Source organism: Bison bison, unplaced genomic scaffold (assembly GCF_000754665.1).
Source record: "Bison bison bison isolate TAMUID 2011002044 unplaced genomic scaffold, Bison_UMD1.0 scf7180017864060, whole genome shotgun sequence".
In the NCBI taxonomy this organism is placed as follows: domain Eukaryota; kingdom Metazoa; phylum Chordata; class Mammalia; order Artiodactyla; family Bovidae; genus Bison; species Bison bison.
In genome coordinates, this window is record NW_011494632.1 from 786,850 (window position 1) to 800,203 (window position 13,354).

At 36.9% G+C, this 13,354-nt stretch overlaps 1 protein-coding gene across 2 annotated transcripts in view; it reads left to right on the forward strand.

Annotated features, from left to right (window-relative positions):
• Positions 1-13,354, forward strand: part of GLRB (glycine receptor, beta) — a 90,556-nt gene that overhangs the window by 59,414 nt on the left and 17,788 nt on the right. For both annotated transcript variants that reach the window (XM_010836069.1, XM_010836070.1), the window contains exons 7-8: positions 1,617-1,757; positions 6,701-6,853. In XM_010836069.1, the coding sequence (XP_010834371.1) occupies positions 1,617-1,757; positions 6,701-6,853 (294 nt within the window). The remainder of the gene's footprint in view (positions 1-1,616; positions 1,758-6,700; positions 6,854-13,354) is intronic.

Below are 13,354 nucleotides of genomic sequence, written 5' to 3' on the forward strand. Positions count from 1 at the left end.
TTTGCCTGGAGAATTCCACGGACAGAGGAGCCTGCCAGGCTATAGTCCATGGAGTCCCAAAGAGTCGTACGTGACTGAGTGACTTTCAGATCACTTCAGGCATTAGAATAATTTATGTAGGGAAATTATAAATTTTATATTTTTAATATTTTATATTTTATTAGAATTATGTTTTACTATATAATTTGTACTAAGATAATCTTTTTGATATTTTGTTTTGGCATTTTATTAGTTTTTTTTTATTTCAGTTGAGTTATTTAGGTGTAGTTGTACAATTCTAACTTATTCCAATTGCCATCTTCATCTGAATTAGTAATATAGACAAGGTAAAGGAGAAAATGATGTCTGTCCTAATAACTTTTCTAATGTTAAAATAATGTTAAAACTATATTTATCACAGCAGAAAATTTGGAAAACCCTGAAAAAAAAATTAACTAAATGTTACCAAGCATCCACTTTCTATGGCTCTATAAAAAGATTGTTTACAAAATTGGATTTTGGATTTTCTTTGCTTCTGTGATCATGTATTTTTCAGTTTCTGAAAGATATATTATGTCTTCACCAAAAGGATTAGCTCTAAAATATGGTAAATTGCTATGAAGCTTGTCAGGTGAAAATAAAAGTAGGTAATAAAACTTGAAAAACTAACACTAATGTAAGGAGTCTTCAGCCTGAATACCCATATTCTGTGTCCTATTTCTACAGAGAATAACTTTATAAAATGTATTGTATGCACTTGATGATACACTTTAAAGTTACTTAGTGGTTATTTGTTGTTATTGCTATTTATTTTTAATTTACTGAAGCTGGATCCTAAATTTGAGCAATATGTATTGCTTTCTGACTATAATTTGAGATTTTGCAGATGTAAGTGTATGTATGTACCTGTGTATGTGTTGTAGATGTGTGTCTGTGTATCAATATATATTTGTATAAATTTCAAAGGTATATATATATATATTCACTTCTGTTACTGTATACACTAAAGTATGGCTTTTAAAAATACAGGCATGAAAGAGTTGAATGGTAGGCTGTTAGATACCATAAGCCCATGGGCCCTTGAATTATAGCCAGGTTACCTAAGCCCACAGAGTGGGCTCCCGGAGGCACTAGTGATGGAGAGATGTCCCTTTGAGGAGCTGTTTTATTGTTTTTCTGAGGCCATGCAACTCCTTTAGGGAAGTTGGTAGTTAATTCTTCCAGAAAATTTGTTTTGGTGCTTAAGTTTTTCTGAAAACTTCCAGGTAGCATATGGGCATAATTTGTAAATGTTTACATTCAGGAAGCTAATATCACTTCTTTCCTACTATTTTGTTGATGACAGTTCAGAATTCTGACAAAGACAAATGTACTACCATTTTTGACACCCTGGGATTTTACTTGCCATATGCTGATTACTTTAGCTTGTCCTTTCTTTAAGCCAATTATCTGTAACTTTTGTATGAATACTTGCATTAGTGGCCATAGATTTTTACCTCTTTACATTTCTAACGGAAGTTTCATGTAAGAATGGCCTATTGTTTTACCATTTCTATGTTTAATATTTGGATGTTTCAATATTGAAAAAGTGTTAATGTTATATCCCAAGCTAGTATTTTGTTTATTTTTGTTTATAGTTGGTTACACAACTGATGACTTAAGATTTATCTGGCAGTCGGGGGATCCTGTCCAGTTAGAAAAAATTGCCTTGCCTCAATTTGATATTAAAAAGGAAGATATTGAATATGGTAACTGCACAAAATACTATAAAGGCACTGGTAAGTAATGTCCTTTAAATTAAACAAAATGAAGTCCTATTCCAAAGATTTATTTCAATACTGTATATGCTAAGGACAGAATAGAGAAAACTAGTTAAAAAATAAGTTCAAAATTTATAGATGGTTCATACTGATATATTTAAATCTTCATAAAATTACATTCACTAAAGTTAAACATTTTTTTTACTCAGTAGATAGTTTTGCTTTTCTTTATTTAATTACAAATAAAAGATTTTTCAATTTTTATTTTTTTATTTTATTTTATATTTTATTCTCCAGGCAGTGATATTCTTAGATGTTGCCAAGAAATTCTGTTTTGGGAAGGGCCAGACATTATGGGTGTGAACATGTAACCCATTTATAGTCATCTGCTGTCATTAGGGCAGTTTTTTGATGTTAGTTTTTGACTGCATATTCTTGATTTTCAAAAGCATTCATCTTTATACTCTGCAGGAAATAATTAGCACATGAGGTAATTGGGCACTGGTAAATATTCACTACATAATATTCTTGGCCTAGGTTATGGAACAGCCGATTATGAAATCTCAACAAGTTAATCTCATTCATTAAATTACATCAAGCTTTACAGAAGTGAAAATGCAGTACTCACTGATCAATACTTTCATAATATGATTAGTATTCAAACCTTTGTGTCTCCTATGGTAGTTATAGGTTATTGAGGACTTTAGATATTAAATATAGTGCTATTGCCCTTAGCAATGTAAATAAAACGATGATTGATTTTGATCATTACATTCGTATCAATAATCTGTCTAACTTGTAAATTGCCATACAGTTCTAAGTCTATATCAGGAAGTAAATCAAAGATATTTATGAATAGGTGAAATTAAAGTTTAAGTTTTTGCAACATTTATGTTGACTTTGCAAAAATAAAAATATATAGTGTGATTGTGGAAAATTTATAGAGATCAAATGTTTGCACTAAAATTCTGCCCTTGTGACATCATTAAGGAAGGACAAGATATGACTTAAAACATTCCTATCTGACACTAGAATAGAAGTGTGAACAATTGCATATTTGCATCATTGTAGTAAACATGACACAGGCCAGCTCGGAAATAAAGTTAGTTTAAGCATCCATTATCACTGACCTTCAAATAAATTAACAGATTATATAACACTTATATATAAAGAGTCCCCTCTCTTGTAGAGTTGATAGTATTTTAGGACAAGAAACAAAATAAGCAAATACACTACTGAAAGAATTGCCAATTTTTTTTTAATGGAAAAAAGGAGCACTCTTAAAATTTTACCGTCAGTGTACTCAATGAAGAAATCATAGATTTCAGTGATTGTTGGATATGGACATGATCTTTTTGCTCATTCTGAGACAGCTCCTGTATTGAACACAAAAAATAACTAAAACATTCGGTGAATGTCTTACTGAATGTCAAGGACAAATCCGTGTCAGCTGTGACCTGGGCGCAGTGTTCCTTCTCCTCTCTCTACTCCTCACTCAAATTATAGAGCCTGACTACAGTTTTTAGGGATTTTTACAAATCAAACGAAAAAATGAACTTGAAAGCCAATAGAGGTATTTTTGGGAGGATTGTTGTATAGAAACACATTTAGTAGATGGCTTTTTGAGTTCTTGCTGTAAGGCATTGTTTTAAGTGCTTTGTAGGAATTCCATAATTTAGTCCTCACAGGAATGTTATGAGTTCAGTGAGTGTTATTTTACTTGGAAAATAGTTACCCACATCCAGATTATATGCTTCACATTCTAAAATGAATAATCTCTAAATTGTCTTGAGAAGCTTGAAATATCTTTTATTGAAGTTTTAAACTTCATCTAGAGATGAAAATAAAATTAGTAATTTTATATCTAATTTTATGTAGTATAAAATTATGTAAAAACAAAGTTGAAAACTCTGGTGTTATTCATTTTTTCACCTTTAAGCTCTGAATTTAAAAGTTTTCATTTGGGGATTCAGCAGTAAATAAAGGATAGATCCCTGCTTTTTTATAGATCCAATGGCAGGCAAATAAATGAAATATAATCCCTTTTAGTTCAAAGAAGGAACTAGGGTGTGCTGTGGTGGAGAGTATTCAGGGAAATACTCAAGATTTATGATTAGTGAATCTTTCCTAGATTTTTGTGTATGGTATTTTTTGGTTTATCATAAATGAGTCAATTATATCTCATTATTTACAGAAAATAACAAAAACTCATGGCTAAGAGAGTAATAATTGAAACTATATTTCAGTAAACATGCTTTATCAACATTTATATGAATAATTGTATGTATATAAGAAACATTTTAGTGTTTGGATAATACTTAGAAATATATGTAGAAAAATAGAACATTCAAAATATATGGAATGCTTAACAGTGTAGAATAGTGGATAAGACAGAGGGCAGCATGTACAAAAGGATGGCCAATACTTTGTTTAATTTGTATAAAATTATCCAAAAATCATGATTTGGCTTTAACTTTATTAAAAATTATTGTTTTTGTAATTATAGAAATTACAGAGGTGGAGAAAAATATGAGTATGAAAGTATAATTCCAAATTCAATTTCTATACTTACATTGGAAGCCCGAGTGAATAATAATCAAGTAAAGCCTCATAGGAAATAGTAAATTGAATTCGCCAATGAACATTTATATCAATTAGCTGCCCACCTGCCTCTCATAAATTTAACAGTACCACGAAAAGATCAAAAAAGATCAAGAAATGTTTCTGATAAAAGCTTATGGAGCAAATTACTGTTATATCCAAGCATGTATTTCTCTGCCACATGCATCCAAGTCCTGGGAAGTTCCCCAGCGGGGTGCCTTCAGATGAAGGACTTAAGTTTCTAGGCTGTCATCTATATGTGAGGGGATAGGATACAAAATGCATTTGAAAGCAAGTAACCTTATAGAAAATTATTACGATCTTTGTGACAACCTAGGCTCCTAAAGATACATAGTAAACACATATGTGTCCTTCCCTACTTCATAGGCACTAGATGGGTGTGAAATTAGTTACCTTGAGCAAGTGGTGCTCTTACAAAGCAAGGTACTTCAGAACCACTCGTAGGAAACACTGTGGGCCTTCTTGATCACACCAAATAGACTTGTAAAAGATGACATTTTGGAAGTTTTGCGCATGATTGTTAGTTGGAAGCTTTTGTTCTTATTTGTCCAGGAAGGAAGTTGAAATAAGAGATGGGCGTTGAATAAGGAGAGGAAGTTTCCATTGGTTTGCCCTTCATGTCTTCTTAGAACCTGTGCACGATTTTCACAAATTTCTTAGTTTTAATGAAATTAAAGGGAATGGCAACCCACTCCAGTATTTTTGCCTGGATGATTGCATGGACAGAGGAGCTTGGCAGGCCACAGTCCATGGGGTTGCAAAGAGTCGAACACAACCGAGCAGCTAACACTTTCATTTTCAGTGAAATTAAAATTTAAAAAAGACAAACACTGTGCATTGCTTTTTTTGATATAATATGGAAACATTTGGCATAATTAGAATTTACTTCAGTTCAAATCAGCTCTTTATATTTGTTATGTATTAGCTCTAATATCTTTCTAATCTCTCTGAGGTATCGATCATTATAATTCACATTAGGAAAAGGATAGATTTCTAATCTAAGTTATTTGATAAAAGGATAAGAATAGCCATTCTTTTATTCAACAGTTTTTAACATGTGCATTGTGTGCAATTACTACTCTGGATACTACTAACGAATAAAAATGACATGACAACTATTCTAGCATCTGAAGTATATGTCTTCTTCCCAACTAGCAAAAAGAGATAAATGCAACTTTTTATTTTTATTTTATTTTTTAAATTTAATTTTATTTTTTAACTTTACAATATTGTATTGGTTTTTCCATATATCAACATGAATCCGCCAGAGTTATACACGTGTTAGCATAGTAAAAAGTAATATTGCCTTTTGCCCCATAATTATTTTATTTATTCACTGTTCATTCATTTGTTTTGACATTTGAAAATAATTTTGTACAGCTTAAGCTGAGCACAGCTGAAAATATTTTAACTTTTTGAAATTCATACATAACCTTCCTTTTGTTGAATGGGAAATGACATTTTTATCTAAAGTAAGCATTAAAATAAAGCATCTCAGACATCTGGAAATGTCTCTTCTATGCCAATGCCGCGAGAATATTTGTGTCACTTATTTTCTTTCTCCAGTCAGCAAAGGCTATTATGAGGCGGCCCATAATTTGTGATTAATTTGGGAGACTAGTTGATATCATGGTAGCTCTAGAATGATGTTGTAAAGTGGTGTCTGCTTTTGTCTATGTCTGTGAAAGTGAAATCCTTTCCCTCAATTAGGGAACATTCAAGGTCCTGGAGTGGAGCCAGGGGAGGCTTGGAAGAGATGTCAGATGTCTGCTGTTTGTAACCTTTTACCTTCATGGACTGGGGACATTCATTTCTTATCCTTGCTAATGTTTACCTCTAACACTATCTTCAGGGTTAAAGTATAAATATGCATATGAGCTACTGTAGTTGGCCAGTTCTCCCAGATAAGAAGTGGTTCACAAGGCTGAAAATTATGTTGACAATGCATAATCCAGGAGTGTTACTTTGTAGACTTGCGCTGCTTCTATTTGCTGTTCCCAGGGGCTCTCAGAGTACCCAAGGATGATAAAAGTTTAAGTCATTGAAAAATCTCTGAACAAAGACTTAAAAGCTGAGACTGGGTATCACAGAGTAGCATGGGTGTTTGCTTTGCAATCTCATAATGGAGTTGCAAAAGGTTGGATGAAACAGGTCCCATAATTCCATCCTCTTAGATCACATAAATGATGTATATTTACAGAAAAAAATACTCCATTTTTGGTGGAGTTCACTTTGTGAAGTTGCCTCAAGCAGCAATGACTCCTGATTTACGTGCACACTGTGATTTTGCAGTCGGATGTGCCAGGAACCTCACTCCTGTTTGCCTCTGTGTCTGGCAGGGTACTACACGTGTGTGGAAGTCATCTTCACCCTGAGGAGGCAGGTGGGCTTCTACATGATGGGCGTCTATGCCCCGACCCTGCTCATCGTGGTTCTGTCCTGGCTTTCCTTCTGGATCAACCCTGATGCCAGTGCTGCCAGAGTGCCCCTGGGTAAAGTGTCTCTCTCGGGGGGTCAGGAGCGTGCTTGCGTCTTTATAGAAGAGACTGCGTAATTTTGAATTCATACTAAGTCATTTAGAAACGATGAGTCTTGGAATGGTTTGTAACCTTTTCCTCAGACTTTCTCCAATTCTTGACATTGAACTAGATTTTCTCTCTGTTTATGCATTCTATAATTAAGCCAAGTTTTCTATTTTTGTGTCCTTGGGGTATTTTAAGCAGTTAATCCACCCTAAATTGATGCTCATGAAATAATTATTAATAAGCGATTTTCATGGATAATGGAAGCCTAAAATCCCCAGTAGTGCCAAGCTTAAAAATGAATGACTATTTGGGTAGAAATCTTTCTAAATAATTTTATATACCATCTCATACTTTTCATCAGGGAATGTGTAATAACATTTATCATTTTAAAAATGACTTGGCATCATTTTCCTGAACACTAATTATTGTGTGCATATCATCAGGAGAGCTAGAGAAAATAGGATCTGGTGATCCTATAGATATGTATCAAGCCTGTTTGTTATTTTTAATGCTCTGTGACATAGAAACACCACTAGCCAGAGTTGGAAATTATATCTGTATTAAGGCTTAAATAGTCTTTGGTTGGGAAAATAATTGAGAGCCTTTATTCTGGGTAAAGTGAATAAACTTCAAAGTAAGAGCATCGTAACAACACATTTTGATTGCTTGGAGAGTTTTGAAATTTGTCATTCATGTGTATGTGTGTGTTTTCTGAACATCACATGAAACTTACATAGGTAAGTCTGTGAAATATCTGACCTCTCAGCAACCTGATTAGTTTCAGCATTTTTTTTTTTTTTCTATCATCAAAAAGGCCTTGTGCAAGCCTCCCTCCTGACTTACTGGAGGAACTAAATACAGATATTAAAGAATAGGAAATCAGGAAAGAGCCAGTGAAAATGACAATTTTATCCAGATAAGAAATTTGGTGATTTTTATCTAATAAAAACCACAGAGACCAGATCTATATCTTAACAAGCAAAAAAAGTGAGAAATTTCATCCTAAGAATTGTGTATCTCTAAAGAAGACAATATAATTGATAGATTAATCCTTTAAGAAAGTAGAATTAACTTTGTAGATATTGTACTGGGACTAAAATATCTCAAAACTTGATTTAAAGTCTTATGCTTGTCAAAAATATCGTGCTTTTCCCTTAAATTGCTAAATATTCTGTTTATTAGAGTTATCTTACTCTCATGAAGTGATATAAATTGAAATATCAGCCTTCCAAGGATGCTCTGGAGACATCCCAATCTCTGGCTTGTTTTTGGAGGAAACTCTCTGTAAACCCTCATCTCTTATAGGACTTCTGATTATAAAATTCTTGAGCTATCACTTAGCATCCAGCAGACCCACTATTTGGAAAGAAGTTAGTGGTTAAATATCGATCTTTAGAATGAAACCAGGTCTGAATTCCAGCTCTGTGCCTACCAGTTGTTACAACTAGCCATCAGATCCAGCCTCTACGAACATACTCTTGGACATCAACAGGGATGAAAAAGTACTGCAGGGACTTTTGGAAATTTGGGGGGAAAAGTGAGTGTTAAGCCCATTCATGAGTTCATAATGTGCCTCATTTACATATTACTTTACAAAGCACTTAGACACATTCTAGTTTATTCAGCAGATACCTATGGATCACTGACTATGGGCTAGGTACTATGCAAAATGATGGGATGTAAAGTAAGTAGTGAATAAATAGTTTATAAAATAGATTTTAAAAAAGCACAACTCAGCCTCAGTGAATTTATGCGCTCTTGGGAAGAAACAGACACCAAATAAGTACAACATATAATATGTAAGATGGAAACACAGGATGGAAAGTTGAGGGCAGCAGCCTGCTTGTGGAGAATTGCCTCAATGAGAAAGTGATGTTGAGAAGAGCAGGGAGGAGGGGAGTGAATGGACCACTATAGATTTCTAGGAAGGGAGTGACTGGTCAGCGATCAGGGGAGCATCCTTGAGGCAGAAGCCTGCCTAGGACACTAAGGAATCCAGTAAGAGAAGGGGGAATCAGTAGATGAGGTCAGAAAATTAACAGTGGTGAGAGATGGGCTATGGAACACTTCTTAAGGAATTCTGGTGACTTTGGCTTTTATTCAGAGTGAAATGTGAAGGCCCTGAGAGCTTTTGAGTATGATCTGATTGAAATTTTAACTGTTTCTCTTTACTTCTTTGTTTAGAATAGGCTGAAAGGCAGCAAAGGCGGCAAAAATAGAAGCAAGGAAAGCGGGTAGAAAGCCTGAAAAAATCGCTGGTGTGAACCAGGGAGTGTTAGTGGAGGTACTTATGAATATTAGATGATGGATGTGGTAGAGAGAGATTTGTAAATGTGTTGCATGTGGGATTTAAGAAAGTAGAATAAACTTAAGAGGTGAAATTGCCATTAACAGAGGTGAGTAAAGCTTCAGGTAGAGTAGTTTTGAGAATGTGGGGAGGTTCTGGATGCACTGAGTTTGAGATATCTGTTAGGTGGAGATAGCAGGTCTTGGAGAAAACAAAATTGGAGATCTGAGTTTGAGATTTCTCAGGATTTAGATGGTATTTAGAGGGGTGAGTGGAATGGAGATAGCGGAATCTCAGGGCTAAATCCTTGAGATTGAGAAGATGAGGAACAACCCATGTGATGTGGTTTCCTAGAATCCTGCCAAGTGGATAATTATGTGTTTTCAGGGAAGGAGAGTGACCAGTCAGTGCCCGTAGGTCAAGGCCAGGGCTAAAGATTGCCCTTGGCTTTAGCAGCCTGGGGAGTCGCTGGCATGCAGGACAAAGAGTGTCCATGGAGTGAGGAGAAGGAGAAAGCCTGGTGGGAGTGACTTCAGGAGTGCATAGGAGGGGGACCTGGAGATGGGCAGTGTGAACAACTCGTTGGACACTGTTAGGTGCCAAAAGTAAAAGAGGATAGGTAAATGGTAGGGGTGGGAATGGAAGTCAAGAAGGTTTCTGGTTTTGTTTTTTTTTAAGGCAGACTGTCAGCGCATGGTTATTTTTGGTGGAAAATAATCAGTAGGAAAGGAAAAAATTAGCAATGGAAGAAGTGCAGCAGTAGTGAGGGAACATGAGTGGTAAGCAAGGGAGAGACTGGACTTTGCCAGATTAAAGTCAATTTTTCCTTGGGGTCAGCAAACTCTTTCCATAACCGACTGGAGAGTAAACATTTTAGGTTTCTGTTGAGACCCCCAAATCTTCTATCATAGTGCTAAAGCAGCCTTAGAAAATACATAGCTGAAGAAATGAGAATGTATCCCAATAAGACTTGATTTATAGAAATAGGTGGTGAGTTACATTTGCCCTGTGCATTGAGATGACTGACCCTGGTCTGTAGGGTCAGGAGAGAAGGCAGGGCAAGTGGGCATAGACAGAGAACGTGGACAAATGTGGTCGTGGGGTTTGTCATTGAGTTTGATTTTTTAATAAAGTAGTAAGAAAGATCATGAGTTGCAGGTGTGGTGGGAGAGACAATCCCACAACAGTGGGATTGAAGGGAGAGAGAAAGTAGTAAAGGAACAGAGGAAATACATCCTGACTACCTGGTAGGATCCTGGACCTCTTGACGTCAATGATCATAAATTTAAAGTGGGATCAGTCAATATGTTGGCAGCGTATGTCATGGCTGGGCTTCCCCACGGAAGGGCTTCCCTTCCCTTTACCATTCCCCGACGGTAAAGAATCCACCTGCATTGCAAGAGATCTGGGTTCGATCCCTGGGTCAGGAAGATCCCCTGGAGAAGGAAATGGCTACCCACTCCAGTATGCTTGCCTGGAAAATCCTATGGATAGAGGAGCTGGCAGGCTGCAGTCCATGGGGTCACAAAGAGTCAGACACGACTAAGCTAAGTGCACATGTCATGGCTACAGTCTGGTAATCGTGTAGTTAACTTCTCCACCTGGTGGGGGTTTCAGTATGTACATGACGGCTCACAAGATATGACTTAGAATATTATCTACAGCTTTTGAGAAGGAACTAAAGGTTCTTGTGCATGCATGCACACATGCTTAGTCATGTTTGACTCTTTGTGACCACGTGGACTGTAGCCCACCAGGCTCCTCTGTTTATGGGATTTTCCCAGTAAGAGTACTGGAACAGGTTGCCATTTCTTCCTCCAGGGGATCTTCCCAACTCAGAGATAGAACCTGCATTTCCTGAGTCTCTTGTGTTGCAGGAGGATTCTTTACCACTGAGCCACTAGGGAAGCCAAAGGTTTTTGACGATGCTTAATGACTAAACTGTTATTATTTGATGTAATTTGTTTTCTTTTGTTTCTGCATTTTCTCACTTCTCTGATTAAACTTATTCTTTGGCTTAAGTTTTCCACAGACAGAAGGCAGACAGAAGACATGAGGGACAAAACCCATAGGGTCCTGCTCCACTTCAATAGTATGCTTTCCTATTAAACAGTTCTTAGAGATTTGGGTTGTTTCCAGTTTTGGAGTATTACAAATGGTGCTATGAATAATTGTGTACGAGCCTCTGTGTGGTTATATGTTTTCATTACTTTTGCATAAAGACCTAGAAGTGAGATTTCTGCATTTTATGGGGAAAGTATGTTTCACTTTTCTAAAATAGTGTTGCAGTTCAGTTCAGTTCAGTCACTCAGTCCTGTCTGATTCTTTGCGACCCCATGAATCGCAGCACGCCAGGCCTCCCTGTCCATCACCAACTCCCAGAGTTCACTCAGACTCATGTCCATTGAGTCTGTGATGCTGTCCAACCATCTCATCCTCTGTCGTCCCCTTTTCCTCCTGCCCCCAATCCCTCCCAGCATCAGGGTCTTTTCCTTTTTTTTTAATTTTATTTTATTTTTAAACTTTACAATATTGTATTGGTTTTGCCAAATATTGAAATGAATCCACCACAGGTATACATGTGTTCCCCATCCTGAACCCTCCTCCCTCCTCCCTCCCCATACCATCCCTCTAGGTCGTCCCAGTGCACCAGCCCCAAGCATCCAGTATCGTGCATCGAACCTGGACTGGCGACTCATTTCATACATGATATTATACATGTTTCAATGCCATTCTCCCAAATCTTCCCACCCTCTCCCTCTCCCACAGAGTCTATACGACTCTTCTATACATCAGTGTCTCTTTTGCTGTCTCGTACACAGGGTTATTGTTACCATCTTTCTAAATTCCATATATATGCGTTAGTATACTGTATTGGTGTTTTTCTTTCTGGCTTACTTCACTCTGTATAATAGGCTCCAGTTTCATCCACCTCATTAGAACTGATTCAAATGTATTCTTTTTAATGGCTGAGTAATACTCCATTGTGTACATGTACCACAGCTTTCTTATCCATTCATCTGCTGATGGACATCTAGGTTGCTTCCATGTCCAGGCTATTATAAACAGTGCTGCGATGAACATTGGGGTACACGTGTCTCTTTCCCTTCTGGTTTCCTCAGTGTGTATGCCCAGCAGTGGGATTGCTGGATCATAAGGCAGTTCTATTTCCAGTTTTTTAAGGAATCTCCACACTGTTCTCCATAGTGGCTGTACTAGTTTGCATTCCCACCAACAGTGTAAGAGGGTTCCCTTTTCTCCACACCCTCTCCAGCATTTATTGCTTGTAGACTTTTGGATCGTAGCCATTCTGACTGGCGTGTAATGGTACCTCATAGTGGTTTTGATTTGCATTTCTCTGATAATGAGTGATGTTGAGCATCTTTTCATGTGTTTGTTAGCCATCTGTATATCTTCTTTGGAGAAATGGGTCTTTTCCAATGAGTCAACCCTTCACGTGAGGTGGCCAAAGTATTGGAGTTTCAGCTTTAGCATCAGTCCTTCCAATGAACACCCAGGACTGATCTGCTTTAGAATAGACTGGTTGGATCTCCTTGCAGTCCAAGGGACTCTCAAGAGTCTTCTCCAACACCACAGTTCAAAAGCATCAATTCTTCGGCACTCAGCTTTCTTTACAGTCCAACTCTCACATACATACATGACCACTGGAAAAACCATAGCCTTAACTAGATGGACCTTTGTTGGCAAAGTAATATCTCTGCTTTTTAATGTGCTATCTAGGTTGGTCATAACTTTCCTTCCAAGGAGTAGGGTCTTTTAATTTCATGGCTGCAGTCACTATCTGCAGTGATTTTGGAGCCCCCAAAAATAAAATCTGACACTGTTTCCACTGTTTCCCCATCTATTTCCCATGAAGTGATGAGACCAGATGCCATGATCTTCGTTTTCTGAATGTTGAGCTGTAAGCCAACTTTTTCACTCTCCTCTTTCACTTTCATCAAGAGTTCCTCTTCACTTTCTGCCATAAGGGTGGTGTCATCTGCATATCTGAGGTTACTGATATTTCTCCCAGAAGTCTTGATTCTAGCTTGTGCTTCTTCCAGCCCAGTGTTTCTCATGATGTACTCCGCATAGAAGTTAAATAAGCAGGGTGACAATATACAGCCTTGACGTACTCCTTTTCCTATTTGGAACCAGTCTGTTGTTCCATGTCCAGTTCT